Below are 20,383 nucleotides of genomic sequence, written 5' to 3'. Positions count from 1 at the left end.
ACTGTATACTGTACTATACTATACTACATGTACTACATACTGTATACTGTACTATACTATACTATATGCACTACATACTGTATACTGTACTATACTATATATACTACATACTGTATACTGTACTATACTATACTATATGTACTACATACTGAATACTGTACTATACTATATATACTACATACTGTATACTGTACTGTACTATACTATACTATATGTACTACATACTGTATACTGTACTATACTATATATACTACATACTGTATACTGTACTGTACTATACTATACTATATGTACTACATACTGTATACTGTACTATACTATATATACTACATACTGTATACTGTACTATAATATACTATATATAATACATACTGTATACTATACTATACTATATGTACTACATACTGTATACTATATGTACTACATACTGTATACTGTACTATACTATATATACTACATACTGTATACTGTACTATACTATACTATATATACTACATACTGTATACTCTACTATACTATATATACTACATACTGTATACTGTACTGTACTATACTATATATACTACATACTGTATACTCTACTATACTATACTATATATACTACATACTGTATACTGTACTATACTATACTATATGTACTACATACTGTATACTGTACTATACTATATATACTACATACTGTATACTGTACTATACTATATATACTACATACTGTATACTGTACTATAATATACTATATATACTACATACTGTATACTGTACTATACTATACTATATGTACTACATACTGTATACTATATGTACTACATACTGTATACTGTACTATACTATACTATATATACTACATACTGTATACTGTACTATACTATACTATATATACTACATACTGTATACTGTACTATACTATACTATATGTACTACATACTGTATATTGTACTATACTATATATACACTACATACTGTATACTGTACTATACTATATGTACTACATACTGTATACTATACTATACTATACTATATGTACTACATACTGTATACTGTACTATACTATATATACTACATACTGTATACTGTACTATAATATACTATATATACTACATACTGTATACTGTACTATACTACACTATATGTACTACATACTGTATACTGTACTATACTATACATACTACATACTGTATACTGTACTATACTATACTATATGTACTACATACTGTATACTGTACTATACTATATATACTACATACTGTATACTGTACTATACTATACTATATGTACTACATACTGTATACTGTACTATACTATACTATATGTACTACATACTGTATACTGTACTATACTATATATACTACATACTGTATACTGTTCTATACTATACTATATGTACTACATACTGTATACTGTACTATACTATACTATATGTACTACATACTGTATACTGTACTATACTATACTATATATACTACATACTGTATACTGTACTATACTATACTATATATACTACATACTGTATACTGTACTATACTATACTATATGTACTACATACTGTATACTGTACTATACTATATATACTACATACTGTATACTGTACTATACTATATGTACTACATACTGTATACTGTACTATACTATATATACTACATACTGTATACTGTACTATACTATACTATATGTACTACATACTATATACTGTACTATACTATATATACTACATACTGTATACTGTACTATAATATATATACTACATACTGTATACTGTACTATACTATACTATATGTACTACATACTGTATACTGTACTATACTATATATACTACATACTGTATACTGTACTATACTATACTATATGTACTACATACTCTATACTATACTATACTATACTATATGTACTACATACTGTATACTGTACTATACTATATATACTACATACTGTATACTGTACTATAATATACTATATATACTACATACTGTATACTGTACTATACTATACTATATGTACTACATACTGTATACTGTACTATACTATACATACTACATACTGTATACTGTATACTGTACTATACTATACTATATGTACTACATACTGTATACTGTACTATACTATATATACTACATACTGTATACTGTACTATACTATACTATATGTACTACATACTGTATACTATACTATACTATATGTACTACATACTGTATACTGTACTATACTATATATACTACATACTGTATACTGTACTATAATATACTATATATACTACATACTGTATATTGTACTATACTATACTATACTATATGTACTACATACTGTATACTGTACTATACTATACATTCTACATACTGTATACTGTACTATACTATACTATATGTACTACATACTGTATACTGTACTATACTATATATACTACATACTGTATACTATACTATACTATATGTACTACATACTGTATACTGTACTATACTATATGTACTACATACTGTATACTGTACTATACTATATTATATGTACTACATACTGTATACTGTACTATACTATACTACATGTACTACATACTGTATACTGTACTATACTATACTATATGCACTACATACTGTATACTGTACTATACTATACTATATGTACTACATACTGTATACTGTACTGTACTATACTATATATACTACATACTGTATACTCTACTATACTATACTATATATACTACATACTGTATACTGTACTATACTATACTATATGTACTACATACTGTATACTGTACTATACTATATATACTACATACTGTATACTGTACTATACTATATATACTACATACTGTATACTGTACTATAATATACTATATATACTACATACTGTATACTGTACTATACTATACTATATGTACTACATACTGTATACTGTACTATACTATACTATATATACTACATACTGTATACTGTACTATACTATACTATATGTACTACATACTGTATACTGTACTATACTATACTATATATACTACATACTGTATATTGTACTATACTATATATACTACATACTGTATACTGTACTATACTATATGTACTACATACTGTATACTGTACTATACTATATGTACTACATACTGTATACTGTACTATACTATATGTACTACATACTGTATACTGTACTATACTATATATACTACATACTGTATACTGTACTATACTATACTATATGTACTACATACTGTATACTGTACTATACTATACTATATGTACTACATACTGTATACTGTACTATACTATACTATATATACTACATACTGTATACTGTACTATACCATACTATATATACTACATACTGTATACTGTACTATACTATACTATATGTACTACATACTGTATACTGTACTATACTATATATACTACATACTGTATACTGTACTATACTATATGTACTACATACTGTATACTGTACTATACTATATATACTACATACTGTATACTGTACTATACTATATGTACTACATACTGTATACTGTACTATACTATACTATATATACTACATACTGTATACTGTACTGTACTATACTATATATACTACATACTGTATACTCTACTATACTATACTATATATACTACATACTGTATACTGTACTATACTATACTATATGTACTACATACTGTATACTGTACTATACTATATGTACTACATACTGTATACTGTACTATACTATATATACTACATACTGTATACTGTACTATACTATATATACTACATACTGTATACTGTACTATACTATACTATATGTACTACATACTGTATACTGTACTATACTATACTATACTATACTATACTATACTATACTATACTATATATACTACATACTGTATACTGTACTATACTATACTATATATACTACATACTGTATACTGTACTATACTATATGTACTACATACTGTATACTGTACTATACTATACCATATATACTACATACTGTATACTGTACTATACTATACTATATATACTACATACTGTATACTGTACTATACTATATGTACTACATACTGTATACTGTACTATACTATATATACTACATACTGTATACTGTACTATACTATATATACTACATACTGTATACTGTACTATACTATACTATATGTACTACATACTGTATACTGTACTATACGATACTATATATACTACATACTGTATACTGTACTATACTATACTATATATACTACATACTGTATACTGTACTATACTATATGTACTACATACTGTATACTGTACTATACTATATATACTACATACTGTATACTGTACTATACTATATATACTACATACTGTATACTGTACTATAATATATATACTACATACTGTATACTGTACTATACTATACTATATGTACTACATACTGTATACTGTACTATACTATATATACTACATACTGTATACTGTACTATACTATACTATATGTACTACATACTCTATACTATACTATACTATATGTACTACATACTTTATACTGTACTATACTATATATACTACATACTGTATACTGTACTATAATATACTATATATACTACATACTGTATACTGTACTATACTATACTATATGTACTACATACTGTATACTGTACTATACTATACATACTACATACTGTATACTGTACTATACTATACTATATGTACTACATACTGTATACTGTACTATACTATATATACTACATACTGTATACTGTACTATACTATACTATATGTACTACATACTGTATACTATACTATACTATATGTACTACATACTGTATACTGTACTATACTATATATACTACATACTGTATACTGTACTATAATATACTATATATACTACATACTGTATACTGTACTATACTATACTATATGTACTACATACTGTATACTGTACTATACTATACATTCTACATACTGTATACTGTACTATACTATACTATATGTACTATATACTGTATACTGTACTATACTATATATACTACATACTGTATACTGTACTATACTATACTATATGTACTACATACTGTATACTGTACTATACTATACTATATGTACTACATACTGTATACTGTACTATACTATATTATATGTACTACATACTGTATACTGTACTATACTATACTACATGTACTACATACTGTATACTGTACTATACTATACTATATGCACTACATACTGTATACTGTACTATACTATATGTACTACATACTGTATACTGTACTATACTATACTATATATACTACATACTGTATATTGTACTATACTATATATACTACATACTGTATACTGTACTATACTATATGTACTACATACTGTATACTGTACTATACTATATGTACTACATACTGTATACTGTACTATACTATATGTACTACATACTGTATACTGTACTATACTATATGTACTACATACTGTATACTGTACTATACTATATGTAACAAAACCAGCCCTGAACACTCACAGCTCCAGTGAACCATTTTCACCAGCAATAGTAGTAGTAGAATAGTAGTAGTAGTTGAATGGTACTTTTTGTATGCAACATTTTGATGACTTTTCCCTTTTAAGATTTTTTACTTTTTAATCACCAGCCTGAATTCTGCATCATTCTGAAATCCATGGACAGTAGTATATTTTTGTAGCAGTAGCAGTAGGAATAGTTGTAGTAATGTGGTAGTACACTGGTTGTCCTCTGATTCAAAGGCTGGTGGTTCGAATCCCACTCTCAACATACAAAAAAACAGCACTGGTTGAGTGGTCAGATCCACTGACCCACAGGTTGGCAGTGTGAATGCTGTCGTTGTGTCCTTGAGCAAGACACTTAACCCCCCTCTTCCCCAGGGTCTGTGTACTTGTCTTAATGGTTTACTGTGTTCATTTTAAGTCCCATTGGCAGACTAGTTTGAGCTTTGTGTACTAATCAAAACAAAAACTTTCACCTCAGAAAACTGTTGTCTCCCAAACTCCCCCCGTCTCCCTCGTGTGTCCCCTGTGTGTCCCCCGTGTCTCGCCCATGTCTCTCCCGCATCTCCCCTATGTCTCCCCTGTGCCTCCCTCATCTCCCCCGTGTCTCCCCCGTGTCTTCTCCGTTTCCCCCGTGTCTCTCCCGCGTCTCCCCTGCATCTCCCCCGTGTCTCCCCTGTGTCTCCCCCGTCTGTGGACATGAGTTCATCTGAGTGCAGATGTCCCGCCCAGGCCCAGAGCTGCTGCTCCTGTACGAGCTGTTTGAGAAAAAGTGATTTAAGCAGGAAATGTGGGCCAAAAAGTCCACCGTGAGACGCATCAGTCTGGAAAGAGGAGAGAAGAAGAGGGAGAGAGGGATGAGAGATGGAGGGAGAGGGGGAGAGAGAGAACTGGGAGAGAGAGAGAGACAGAGAGAGGGAGAGAAGGATGAGCAGTGAGAGAGGGATGAGAGATGGGGTACACAGTAGTGCAGTAGTTACATTGTAGTTACATAGTACTTTTTGAAATAATGAGCTTATGAGTTTATGGTAGAGCTCGTCCCACATTAAAATGATGTGAGTTTAAAAGTGTAAACACATGCGGATCACCTCTGTCTCTGTTTCTGTCTGTCCTTGGCTCTCTCTGTATCTAGTTCTCTCTCTGTCTGTGTCTCTGTCTCTCTCTCTCTGTCTCTCTATCTGTCACTGTCTCTGGCTCTGTCTGCATCTCTGTCTGTGTCTCTGTCTGTGTCTCTGTCTGTGTCTCTGGTTCTGACTCTCTGACTCTGTCCCCGTCTCTGTCTGTGTCTCTATCTCTGTCTGTGTCTCTGGCTCAGTCTCTGTCTCTGTCTCAGTTCCTGTCTGTGTCTCTGTCTCTGTCTCTCTCTCTCTCTCTCTCTCTCTCTGTCCCTGTCTCTGGCCCTGTCTTTGTCTCTGTCTGTGTTTCTGTTAGTGTCTCTTTCTGTGTCTCTGTCTGCGTCTCTGGCTCTGTCTCTATCTGTGTCTTTGTCTCTGAGTCTCTGACTCTGTCTCCGTCTCTGTCTGTGTGATTTTTCCTGTTGTTTTGTTTTTGTGTGTATATCACGGTGGCTGAGTAGCTCATGTCTCACAGCAGAAGGTTTGGTTGATCCCCGGGTCGCCCAGGCCTTTCTGTGTGGAGTTTTTCATGTTTCTCCTCGTGTCTGGATGGGTTTCCTCCGGGTACTCCGGTTTCCTCCATCAACCAAAACATGAACGCCCTTCGAGACAACTGTTGTTGTGATTTTGGGCATTACAAAAATAAATGAATTGAATTGAATTGAATTGTGTCTCTATCTCTGTCTGTGTCTCTGTCTCAGTCCCTGTCTGTGTCTCTGTCTCTGGGTCAGTCTCTGTCTCTGTCTGTGTCTCTGGCTCTGTCTCTTGTCTCTGTCTTTGGCTCAGCCTCTGTCTTTATCTCAGTCTCTGTCTGTGTCTCTGTGTCTCTGTCTGCGCCTCTGTCTTTGTCTCTGTCTGCGTCTCTGGCTCTGTCTTTGGCTCTGTCTGTCTGTGTCCGTGTCTCAGTCTCTGTCGGTGTCTCTGTCTCAGTCTCTGGCTCTGTCAGTGTCTGTGTGTCTCTGTCTCAGTCTCTGTCTTTGTCTCAGTCTGTGTCTCTGTCTCAGTCTCTGGCTCTGTCTCCGTCTCTGTCTGTTTCTCTGCCTCAGTCTCTGTCTCTGGCTCTGTCTTAGTCTCCTACTCTGTCTCCGTCTCTGTTTCAGTCTCTATCTGTGGCTCTATCTCTGTCTCTCTCTCAGTTTCTGTCTCTGTCTGTGTCTCTGTCTCTCGCTTGTATCTCGCCCATTTTATCTTGCAGTGGTTAAATTGCAGTTTTTTTCCTGTTGCTGCAGAAGGATGCTCGTTTCCGATGGCAACAGCAGAGTCTCTGTTCCTAAGCAACGCCGCCTCCTCCGTCCTCTCCATCCATCCACATTATATTTATACTGCAGGGGGCCGGTGAAGGGGATCTCCCAACAACCCGGAGCAAAATACAAGAACACCCAGTTTAAATCTCTAAATGAGATCTTTAATATTAATCACAATCAAATGTAAAATACAGTTTGAATTAGGGCCATTTCCTCCATAAACAACAACATTTCTGCATAAAAACTGCCAACCCTGCAGTTTAAATCTGTACAAACATGTTCCAAAATGTCCCTGTGTGTCAGATGCCCTCCCTGTGTGTCAGATGCCCTACTGCAAATCGAATCCCAATGCTCATCTAAAAAATCATAATTAGATCTTTTCCCCCAAATGGTGCAGCCCTACCACCTACCAGAACAGCAAAGTGGTGTGGAGTGGAAAGGGAATGAGCCCGGGTTAAATCTGTGCCCAGTTGCTTTCTGGCCTGCTCATTATGTATAAAATAATAATAAAAAAAAAATCTATATCCTATAATCTACATCCTAACCTTTGCATTTGAACTGGACTTACACATAACCAAAACAAAAGAGGAGCCTGCTGCTTGTAAAATATAAGATAATATCACTATGGCAACATGACATCTTAAGATTATTATTATTTTTTTATAATAAACAAGTACTAATATATTTGCCTGTCTATAAGTTTCAGAATGATGATAAGCTATGACCGTTGCCGTAGCGACTAAAGGTCCTGTATATAATTATTTCCCCATGTATTTGAGCAAAATGTGTCTTTCCCAGAGCAGATATATTGTATGAGCAGCTCTTGAGGTCAAAATAAGTCCACTGTGTACTGTCTGTGTGTAATTATAATGCGTTTTATTGTCTTATAATCAGGAAGTGCATGTTAGCATGCTAATTGTTTTACTGTCAAGGCAAAACTCCTCTCTGGCTTCTGAAAAGTGCTTATAAACTAAATAGGATGCTCTGAATGCAAAGGCTAACTGAGGAATAACTTTGGACCCCTGCTGTTTGAAATTGGAATAATATACAAATAAACCAAACAAAAATATGGTTTAATTTTACTGTCCTCTTCCTCCTCCTCCTCCTGCTGCTGCTCGTGTGTTTCTGACAGGTTCTGAGTGTCCTGGTGTGAAAAACAAATGTCACTCTTAGCTTGTGTCAGATGCCTGTTCACATTCAGCTCATTAGTGAGTTGTGCTGTTTTTAGACCCGGCCTGAAGGCGACTCATGTAGGCCTTGGGGGTGACCTGCTGCTCAGGAGCTGGTGACCCCTGCAATAGAGTGATTCTTATTTTTAAAGTGAACCTGTTTGTCCAAGGGGTAAGACATTTCGATAACACTGTACACTGTACATATAAATGGACATAACTAACCTGCTAGCCGTCACGTCCCAAACAGGAAGTGATCATCAGAATCAGAATCTTTTTATTGCTATCGTTTGTGAACACAGTTCACAAACTAGGAACTTACTTCGGTGATAAAGTGAAACATAAAACACACTGAATAAATGCAAATACAAATAAGGGCATGCACAAAGTTAAAAAAGATATGCTTAAAAAATAAAATAAAATACTTAAAGGGAGAAAATATATACAACAGCAGCATCAGAACAACAGTGCAAACATGACTTATTAAAGTGGCCGGTGTTATAAAGTGTCCAGTTTTGTGCAAATATTATAAAGTGTTCACGAGACAAACTGCAGAGGGGAAGAAACTCTTCTTATGACGAGAGGTTCTGGTCCCAATGGACCGTAGCCTCCTGCCAGAGGGAAGTGGCTCAAATAGTCCATGTCCAGGGTGAGAGTGTCAGCTGCTATACGGCCTGCTCGCCCCTGAGTCCTGGAGACAGGTCCTGTAGAGATGGAAGGCGCCAATCACCTTCTCAGCAGAGGCACAATGTGCACATGAGGCGACTCTGGCTCCAATACCAACATTGAAAAACTGTGTCCCCTCTCTCTGTAACTGCTGCTGTCAGACTCATCATTTTGGTTAAATTAGGCACCTTCTTAGCAACAGCTTTGATTGACAATGTTGCTAAGTGCCCACTCTCTGCTAAATTAGCAGTGCGTGCTAGCCTTGATGAGCTTCATTTGACTTGGGCTAACACATACTACTGGCTGCACATCTTTGACAGCATTTGAAAAGTACTCATTAATTATATTTGTGTGTGACATTTGTACATGGCATATTGTTCATTATCACAGTATTCAGCCATTAAAGATGCACTATGTAACTTTTTCTAGTAGAGGTTTCTCTACTTGTCTTCTTGGAGATGTTATTACTTTAGAATGTTCCAGTTTATTTATCTATCTTTTATTCAGTTAGAGATTTTGCTCAATAATCCCTGTAAAAATATACATTCTCACTGAGTTTGTGTTTTATGTGTTTAATAAATACTATCTGAGAGCTGAATGAACAGTACTAGCATAACACTTAGATAGAGATGAATATGTGATCACTAAATAGGCTTCGTGCACAGCAGCATGCTAGCTAGCTCACTGTGTCTCAAAGCTAACTTTTATTAAAATCAGAAAACATAAAATAAACAACTCAATAAAAACGGCACAGTGTTTGTGGTTTTAATTTTTATCATTCCTCAAAGTTAGCATTAGCGTTAGCATTGAGACTCAACCATGTCTCTTTCTAAACAGTGTCTCTGGTGAAGTATTCATTTTATTTGTGTAGTGTTTAACATGTTGTCAGTGATATCCACCTGCAGCTCTCTGTCCACTGTCTGACCCTAACCCCCTAACCTCTGACCACTAACCCCTAACCTCCCTCTCTCCATCTCCCTCTCTCTTTTTCTCTCTCTGTCTCGCTCTTTCTCCCTCTCTCACCATCTCTCTCTCTTTCTCTCTCTCTGTCTCTCTCATTCTTCCTCTCTCTCCATCTCTCTCTCTCGGTCTCTCTCTTTCTCCCTTTCTCTCCATCTCTACACAGTCCTTTCTCTCTCTCTCTCTCTCTCTCTCACACACACACATCTCTACACAGCCCTTTCTCTCTCTCTCTCCATCTCTACACAGCCCTTTCTGTCTCTGTCTCTCTCTCTCACCATCTCTACACAGCCCTTTCTCTCTCTCCCTCTCTCTCTCTCCTGTTGCATGCTGGGTGCACGTGTGCGTGTGAGCGTGTGGCAGGTTTGTGTTTGAGGAGGAAGAGAACTGCGTGCGTGAGTGGACACTTTTCTCCATGTATCTGCTGTCACTCTTCAGTAGAAGGTCAGGGTTATCGTGTTGTTTTGTGTTAAACTTTGAGCGAGTTTTCCGGTGCCCGTTGTCCGGTGCCCGTTGTCCGGTGCCCGTTGTCCGGTGCCCGTTGTCCGGTGCCCGTTGTCCGGTGCTCGTTGTCCGGTGCCCGTTGTCCGGTGCCCGGTGGTGTCGGGCATGGCGTCCCTCCCGGAGGAGGGCGCGCAGGCCCTGTCACTCAAACACGGGGTCAGAGTAGTGACTGACCCGCGGGTCACTGTAGAGCAGGTGGGCCATGAAAACATTGTGTTTGGTTCACGTATGAACAGGGCGTTTTTACGTGAAACGCGTTTCGTTCATGACGCCGTAGAGAGTGGACTGGTGCTGGAGAACGAGTTTGTGTCGGTGTCTCCACTGTGCCGTCTGTGAGGGTGATGGTGTCCGGTGCACCACCGGTCATATCTAATGAGTGCATTGAGAGGGAGCTGGTGCGCTTTGGTAAAATATCCAGTGGTTTAAGGCCGGTGCGTCTGGGCTGTAAAGACGCCCGTCTGCAGCACGTACAGTTGCTCAGACGCCAGTGCTTCATGTATTTGAATGATCCGAGCGGTGCACTTGAGTCTTTTGCTGTTAAGTTTGAAAACAGACACTACACTTTATATGTGAGCTCAGGGAGTATGAAGTGTTTTGAGTGTGGAGATGTAGGGCACAAGCGTCATGTCCCCACCGAGAGCCACGGGGCGGGGAGGCCGAGCGGAACGCGGGCGCACCGAGAGCCCATACACCCGGTGACACTCCGGAGGAAGAGCAGGAGCAACCAGGGCCCTCCAGAGAAACAGATGATCAGACTGAGGCAGAGATGCAGAGTGAGCCACAGCAGGAGGAGACGGACATACTGCGAGAAAGTGTAACCACTGCCCCAGCCCCGTCACAGAACACTGAGAGTGCAGAGGACAGGGGCGCAGAGGACAGGGGCGCAGAGGACGGGGGCGCAGAGGACGGGGGCGCAGAGGACGGGGGCGCAGAGGACGGGGGCGCAGAGGACAGGGGCGCAGAGGACAGGGACGTAGCGGGAGAGGACAGTGAGCAGTGTGAGGACGGAGAGGACAGGGATGAGGAGGACACACTGTCACAGTTCTCAGATATGTCTCAGGAGGCGTGGCCAGATGAACCTGCTCCTTACTCTATTAAAGATATTAATGAGTTCCTGGATGTCACTTATGGAAACAAAGCAGTTAATGTACAAGACTTCTTCCCCGATGTTGATGGCTTCATCAACTCAGTCAGGAAATTGAAAAGGCAGGTTGGTATCAAACAGTTAAGTCAAAAGAAAAGGTATAGACTGGCAAAGCTTTTAGCAAAGCTCAGTAAGGGCCGGAAAGGAGCAGGGACCAGTAAACTGAAATAATGGGAGGTGCACAGTGGTGCTTTTTTCTCAGCTTGTATCTAATTACTGTTTTCTATTTTCCTTTCTATTTTCCTATGGAGAGCTTCAAAATAGGATCCCTGAACATTAATGGGGGAAGGGACAGAGAAAGGCAAGCAGCGGTTGTTGAAATGGTTAAACTTAAACATATTGATGTGTTATTCCTACAGGAGACACACAGCACAGGATACAATGAGACAGACTGGAGCAGGGTTTGGTCAGGGCTGATTTTTATGAGCCATGGGACTAATGTGAGAGCTGGAGTAGCAGTGCTGGTGTCTGAGCGGGTGAGGCTGGGTAATGCCACTCACCTGGAAGTAGAGGGAGGCAGGCTGCAGGTGGTGCAGGGGACTATTAAGGATAGACACTTTGTGTTCATAAACATCTAGTGCCACCCTATGGGACGCCAGTACACATGTGTCCGCGCCAGTGGGGGCAGTGTGAGCGCAGCTCGTCTGGACAGAATCAACCAATCGCACAAGACCCATCTCAAAAGAGCCCAAATAATATATTTTGGTTTTTCAGATCACCACTTGGCCACAATGGAGTGCACTCTACCAGCATGTGCTCCACGCTGCCCCTACTGGCGCCTGAATGTAAGACTTCTGCAGGACAGGGGGTTCATCCAGGCCTTCAGGGAGTTCTGGGGACAGTGGAGGTGCAGGAAGGCAGACTTTGAGAACATGCTCAAGTGGTGGGAGGTGGGGAAGATCCAAATCAAACTATTTGTCCAACAGTACATGTCACATTCACATCGTTCAGAGAGGGAAGAGCTGGAGCAGTTGGAGAGGGAAGCAGCCCTCATAGAGGAGGGACTGATCAGGGGAACAGGGAGCAGAGGCGCGTGGGCAAACAGGAAGGGTGCTCTTAGGTCCTTTATGAGTGAGAGAGCAAAGGGGGCGCTAGTCAAGGCGAAGGTTATTAGACTGTATGAAATCGACGCACCCACTCGCTACTTTTTCAATTTAGAAAAGAAAAGCAGTGTGTCAAATAATCTAATGCACCTCAAATTGGCCAACGGGGAGGTCACTTCTGACCCATCACTGACCCATCACTTACCTTCTACAGTAAACTGTTTGGGGCCAGTGAATGTGACGAGGGGAGTCAGGAGCAGATGGTGGAGGGGTTGCCTGAGCTGGAGGACTCTGAGGCAGCAGCTCTGTCCTCTCCGGTTACTCAGGAGGAGATGAACTCTGCAGTGCAGCAGCTCAGTGGTGGCCAAGCCCCTGGGATCGATGGGCTGCCTCCAGAGTTCTACAAGAGGTTCTGGTCAGTGCTGGGGGAAGATGTACATGCCGTCTTCACTTCAGCGCTGGATTTGGGCCGGCTTCCACGCAGCTGCACTAGAGCGGTCCTGGCACTGTTGCCCAAGAAGGGCAACCTGACTCTGCTGAAAAACTGGAGGCCAGTCTCCCTGCTCTGTACAGACTATAAAATAATCGCTAAAGTCTTCTCCAACAGACTAAAGGAGTGCTTGGACAGTATAATCTCACCAACACAGACATACTGCATCCCTGGACGGACTATTATGGACAATATTTTTCTCATCCGGGACATTATAGACATTGGAAAAACAAAGAACTTGAACGTCGGTCTCCTGTCAATCGACCAGGAGAAGGCATTTGATCGGGTAGACCATAACTATCCGTTCAAGACTATGGGTGCGTTTGGGTTTCCCAGAAAGTTCATTAGCTGGATGGAAACGCTGTATGAAGGAGCCACAGTGTTTTTAAGGGTGGGGGGAGGACTCAGCCAGCCGGTGGAGGTGAGGAGGGGCATCAGGCAGGGTTGTCCTCTGTCAGGGATGCTCTATGTTCTGGCCATAGAGCCACTGCTCCGGAAGCTCGGCAGAGGATTGAGGGGCCTCAGACTGGAGCAGGCCTCACAGCCCCTCTGCCTGTCAGCCTATGCAGATGACATCACTGTGATCATCTCAGGGCGGGAGGACGTGGGGACAGTGCAGCAAAGTCTGTCCCTCTATGAGCGTGCTTCATCCGCACAGGTAAACTGGTCAAAGTCTGAGGGCTACCTCCTGGGACAATGGGAGCACCAGGCAAGGCCCGTCCTTCCCGGGGGGCTGCAGTGGAGCATTGAGGGGTTCAAGTGTCTGGGCGTGTTTCTGGGGAGCCAGCAGTTTCAGACAAAGAACTGGGATGGTCTTGTGGAAAAGGTGAGTGTCTGATTGTCTCGATGGGCCTGGGTCCAGCCCCAGCTGTCTTACAGGGGGAGAGCTCTGGTTGCCAACGTCTTGGCTGCCTCCTGTCTGTGGCACCGCTTTACCATCTTACAGCCTCCAGACTCTGTGGTGGCAGATATTCAGAAGAGGTTGGTGGACTTTTTCTGGGGTGGCTATCACTGGCTGAAGACTGCGGTGCTGTACTTACCTGTGGAGGAGGGAGGACAGGGATTAGTGGACATCTCCAGTAGACTGGCGGCACTCCGTCTGTGAACAGCCAAACGTTTCCTCTATGGGCCCCAACAACTGTGGACAGAGACGGCAGCTGTCCTGCTGCGCCGAGTGGGAGGACTGTGTTATGATAAGCACCTTTTTATTTTGGACCTGAAGGCAGCGGACTTGTCGGAGACATCAAGGTTTTACCAGTCTGTGCTGAAGGCCTGGAGCTCGGTGCTGGAGTGCTCCAAGGAGGAGCCATATGGACGCGCGGGGCAAGAGCCACTTTTTTTAACCCTGTGTTGAAGAGTAGCCTGCTGGACTCTACCCACATGAGACAGGCATTTGTGGCTGCAGGGATCACCAAGCTGATGAACTTGAGGATTGAGCGAGGCTGGAAGAGTGCAGCCCAGCTGAGCCGGGAGACCGGGGTGAGGTCTGAACAGGTGCTGCAGAAGCTGCTGTGGGAGGTGCAGCATGGACTCCCTGTGCACTTCAGAGAGATACTGGGGCTCTATGGACAATCTCCACCTGTCCAGACAGGACCCTTTCCTTCACTGTATGTGCGGGCCGCTGGAGGACCACAGAACAACAACGGAGGCTTGCTATCGTTTGACTCCCCTGTCCTTCCAGTGATGTCTGCAGTAAAGAAGAAGGACCTCCATATTCTATGCATCAAAGTCCTCCACAGAGCCGAGCTGTTCGGTGTCCCAGAGTCCAGGTGGTCAGGTGTGTTGGCCCCAGGTTCTTCTCCACGAGGCTGCTGGAGGTCCCTGTACCACCCTCCTGTGGAGAAACGCTGTGCGGATCTTCAGTGGCGGGTGGTGCATGGGGCCGTGGCTACAAACAGACATGTGGCTCACTTTGACCCAAGATCAGACAGACACTGTGCCTTCTGCCAAGAAGAAGAGACACTCGAACATCTGTGGTTGTCTTGCCCTCGGCTGGTCCCCCTCCTCAGTCTCGTGGGACGCTGGTTGCAGACTCTGGGACAAACACTCACCCGGGAACTCTGTTTGGACCCAAGTTTTCTGTGGCCAATCATAAAACTGTTGTTTTAATAAACTTTATCCTAGGCCAGGCTAAGATGAGCGTGTGGCTCACCCGGAGGAGCCACATGGTCGGCTCAGGCTGCACAGACCTGGAGCTCCTGTTAAAGAGACTGGTGGGGGCACGGCTCAAAGTTGAGTTTACGTACAGTAAACTGGTGGGGCAGGTGGAGGATTTTGAGGCGGTGTGGACAGTGAGGAGGGCGCTGTGTTCAGTGAGGGAGGGGCAGTTAGTACTGCACCTGTAGGAGGGGCTGGAACATGGATGTGTGATTGTGTTGGTTGTTTTTAATATTTTCTGACTCACTGATAAGTGAAACAAAATAAATGTATTGTTAAAGTTAAAAAAGTCCATCTCTACACAGCCCTTTCTCTCTTTCTCTCTCACCCTCTCTACACAGCCCTCTCTCTCTCTCACCATCTCTACTCAGCCCTTTCTCTCTCTCTCTCACCCTCTCTACACAGCCCTCTCTCTCTCTCTCACCATCTCTACTCAGCCCTTTCTCTCTCTCTCTCACCCTCTCTACACAGCCCTCTCTCTCTCTCTCACCATCTCTACTCAGCCCTTTCTCTCTCTCTCACCCTCTCTACACAGCCCTCTCTCTCTCTCTCACCATCTCTACTCAGCCCTTTCTCTCTCTCTCTCACCCTCTCTACACAGCCCTCTCTCTCTCTCTGTCTCTACTCAGCCCTTTCTCTCTCTCTCTTTCTCTACTCAGCCTTTTCTCTCTCTCTCTCTCTCTCTCTCACCATCTTTACTCAGCCCTTTCTCTCTCTCTCTCTCACCATCTCTACTCAGCCCTTTCTCTCTCTCCCTCTCTCTCTCTCTCCATCTCTACTCAGCCCTTTCTCTCTCTCTCTCTCTCTCCATCTCTACTCAGCCCTTTCTCTCTCTCTCTCCATCTCTACTCAGCCCTTTCTCTCTCACTCTCTCTCCATCTCTACTCAGCCCTTTCTCTCTCTCCCTCTCTCTCTCTCTCCATCTCTACTCAGCCCTTTCTCTCTCTCTCTCTCTCTCCATCTCTACTCAGCCCTTTCTCTCTCTCTCTCCATCTCTACTCAGCCCTTTCTCTCTCACTCTCTCTCCATCTTTACTCAGCGCTTTCTCTCTCTCGGTCATTAATCAGACTCCACTTGTAATAGCTGTGCCGCTCAGTGATCCGGGTTAGCTCTGTGTTTGGGACAAAAGGAATATGATTTATTGTTTTTATTTTCGTTGGCAACAACGTGCAGGAGAAATAAACCTTCCCTGGTTAAAAGAGCTCATAGTCTAGCTGTCAATACACTCACGGCTCCTGACAAGTGTCCTCAGAGACCCTGGACGACGGTCTGCTCCAGAGACTTTCAAAAAGCAGCCTAAGTGACGTCACCACAGTGTTGAGCTCCAGTCAAATGAAGCTCATCGAGGCTAGAGGTTATAGCAGCCAATTCAGAGCTCCATATGAAGTTCCATACCAGGAATTCTGACCGTGAGTGTCATAGCAACCAAAGAGCCAATCTGGAGTGAGGCATTTGAAGGTAACACCCGTAATGCTTAACAATGCTGTCAATCAAACCTGTCGCTAACGCTAGCTGGAGCATGCTCTAGGAAAGAAGGCACCGGATTTGTCTGTTAATGTTCATATTCTTGATTTACAGACACAATAGTGAAATAAATAACCCAGGATCATGTAGAGCGGGTTAATAACATTTAAGACCAAAATGATAAGTTTGACAGCAGCAGTTACAGAGAGAGGGGATGCAGTTTTTCAGTGTAAAATGGACTCAGAGTCCCCGGAGCCTGAAGTTGCGCCCACAAGCACTTCCTGTTTGGAATACGGTGGCTAGCAGGTTAGCTATGTCCATTTATATATACAGTGTAAGGTCTTGCCCAAGGACACAATGACAGTATTCATCTGTGGGAGCTGGAATCACACCACCAACCTACCACAAAAATAATATAGTTTATGTCCAAAGTGGGATTCAAACTGCCAACCTTCAGATCAGTGGACAAACACTCCTGAAAAACACTCCTGACAAACCAACTGAGCTACAGTTTCTCCGATCCAGTGGTTGAGCCTCTATAAGTATAAGTATATTCTATAGCTCATACTGAAGCTTGTGTGTTTATTTTTTCGTTTCTAGGTTGTGCGGGATCAGATCTCTCACTGTACGGTGAAGCTGAGGCAGACTACAGGCCTGATGGAGTACTGCCTCGAGGTCATCAAGGAGAACGACCCCAGCGGATTCTTACAGGTCAAAAACAATATTCGTTTATACTGATTCTGATTTTAAATACATATAAATAAAACCAGCTGGTCATAAACATTGGCCTAGGTTTGGTGAGGTCATAGCGCTGACTACACAGCCAAAAATTTGGACACGCCTTCATTTTCAACGTGTTTTAATTTATTTTGACTACTTTCTACATTTTATATACACACAAGAGACATCAAATATATGAAGTAAGATATATGGAATTACGTAGCAAATATTGATTATATTTCATGATCAAATCCTCAGAGTCTCCTCCCTTTTCTTTGAGGACAGCACTGCAGACCGTTAGCCTTCTCTCATTGAGTGTGTTTACATGTACTTGAGTATCTCGGTTATGAGCCGTATCCCGGTTATGAGCCATATCCCGGTTATGAGCCATATCCCGATTATGAGCCGTATTCCGGTTATGATCCGTATCACGGTTATGAGCCGTATCCCGGCTATGATCCGTATCACAGTTATGAGCCATATCACCGGTTATGAGCCGTATCCCTGTTATCAGCCATAATCAGGTTATGAGCCGTATCCCAGTTATCAGCCATAATCCGGTTATGAGTCTGATCCCTGTTATGAGCCTTATCCTTGTTATGAGCCTTTTTCCGGTTCTGATCTGTATCCCGGTTATTTGCAGTATCCCGTTTATGAGTGGTATCCCGGTTATGATCCATATCCCGGTTATGAGCCGTGTTCCGGTTATGACAGTATTCTGGTTATGACAGTTATGTGTGAATCTCATCTCCTTGTATATAAGCACAATCAGAGTATCTTGAATATTTAAAGGGGTCGCTATGGCAACTATGGCACAGATATGGCTTGGAGCTAAACAATTTGGTAACTTTGCTAAAAGATGTTACAAGCTTGTTGTATTCTGGTAGAGGTTTGAGTTGGTTTGGGAGGAGTAAGTTTCCCAAAAACTTGGAGGTTTTCAGATTCTGTTGTGATGATGTCATAGTCCCAGAGTCCCATATTCATTACATTGTACTTTACCATGAAATATCCAAAAGATAATTTCACAAATGTTGAACCATTTCTATTACTGACTAAACCCAAGAACTCATTGTATAACAACATAATTTTGCATTTTAACAATATGAATTTTATCTGTCCCCATCTGTGTTAAATAATATTGGCCTATAGAATGCTGTGATGTCACCTGAAACATAGCAGTTTGTTTCTTCAGTCCACTCAGTACAGCACCAGTGTGTGAAATCAGGATACTGCATGTACATGCCACAGTGTCCTGGATACTACCAAAATATTCCAGTGATGGTATCCTGGTTTCTTAGTAACAGAATACTGGCTCTTCCAGAATACTGTGTTAACATGGACACACACAAAACCAGGAAACTCAAAAAACCCGATCATAACTGGGATACTCGTGCACAAGTAAACATACTCACTGAGCTTTATAATGACTTCTTATGAAATGGTTTTCACTTCACAGTTACTACATCAGGGTCAGGAAATGACAAAAGTACAAACCAGAGTTCAAAGCAAAGGGTGGATATTTGTAAAAATCAAAAGAAAAGTTTGGAGTTATTTGGATTTTATTTTTGTTTACTACATTCACATGTGCCATTCATAACTTTGATGCTTCAGTGAAAATCTACAGTGTACATAATCATGGAAATAAACAAGAAACATAATCAGACTTTTAACCATATTATAATGACCTCCCCGTCTCCTTCACATTTCCATGCATGTTATGTCATTTTTACTCTCCCATACTGAAGACGTCATCTCTTGTTTCCCCTACCCCCCATACACACCCACTGCTCTGTACGTAGTAGTCATGGTTTTCCATTGCTACACATTGATGAGTCTTTATGTTGTGTTTCAGATTTCAGACGCTCTGATTCGTCGGGTTCACATGACAGAGGGGCAGTGGGGTAAAGGGACCCTCACCCCCAGAATGAGCAGTGACTTTGACCTGACTCTGGACAGTGGGCCTCTACTGCAGACCATACACCAGCTGGACTTTGTGCAGATGAAAGGTAGGACCACAACACGGATGGTAGGTAAAGGTGTATTATGTCACTTTTTTCATGGAGGGTCCGCCACCTGCTTGTCTCAAACTCACAAAACACAAAAGGGTTCATACCAACAGGCAGAGGGGAGTTGACAGAGGGGACAAAGGGGTCTGTCGTCCCGGGAACTGAACCCTTTTCTTATTAGTTTATACAGTATTAGCGGGGGCCCATTTGGTTTCCCCAAGTTTCTGTTGACGTGCCTGTCACTAGGTTAATTTTGTTCCCT

At 41.3% G+C, this 20,383-nt stretch overlaps 1 protein-coding gene across 2 annotated transcripts in view; it reads left to right on the top strand.

Annotated features, from left to right (window-relative positions):
* trim9 (tripartite motif containing 9) overlaps positions 1 to 20,383 on the top strand; it is a 71,674-nt gene that overhangs the window by 35,534 nt on the left and 15,757 nt on the right. For both annotated transcript variants that reach the window (XM_033988873.2, XM_033988871.2), the window contains exons 4-5: positions 17,996 to 18,106; positions 19,968 to 20,121. In XM_033988873.2, the coding sequence (XP_033844764.1) occupies positions 17,996 to 18,106; positions 19,968 to 20,121 (265 nt within the window). The remainder of the gene's footprint in view (positions 1 to 17,995; positions 18,107 to 19,967; positions 20,122 to 20,383) is intronic.

Source organism: Periophthalmus magnuspinnatus, chromosome 22 (assembly GCF_009829125.3).
Source record: "Periophthalmus magnuspinnatus isolate fPerMag1 chromosome 22, fPerMag1.2.pri, whole genome shotgun sequence".
Taxonomy (NCBI): Eukaryota; Metazoa; Chordata; class Actinopteri; order Gobiiformes; family Gobiidae; genus Periophthalmus; species Periophthalmus magnuspinnatus.
Note: the sequence above shows the minus strand (reverse complement) of the source record. Positions and strands in the feature narration are given on the sequence as shown.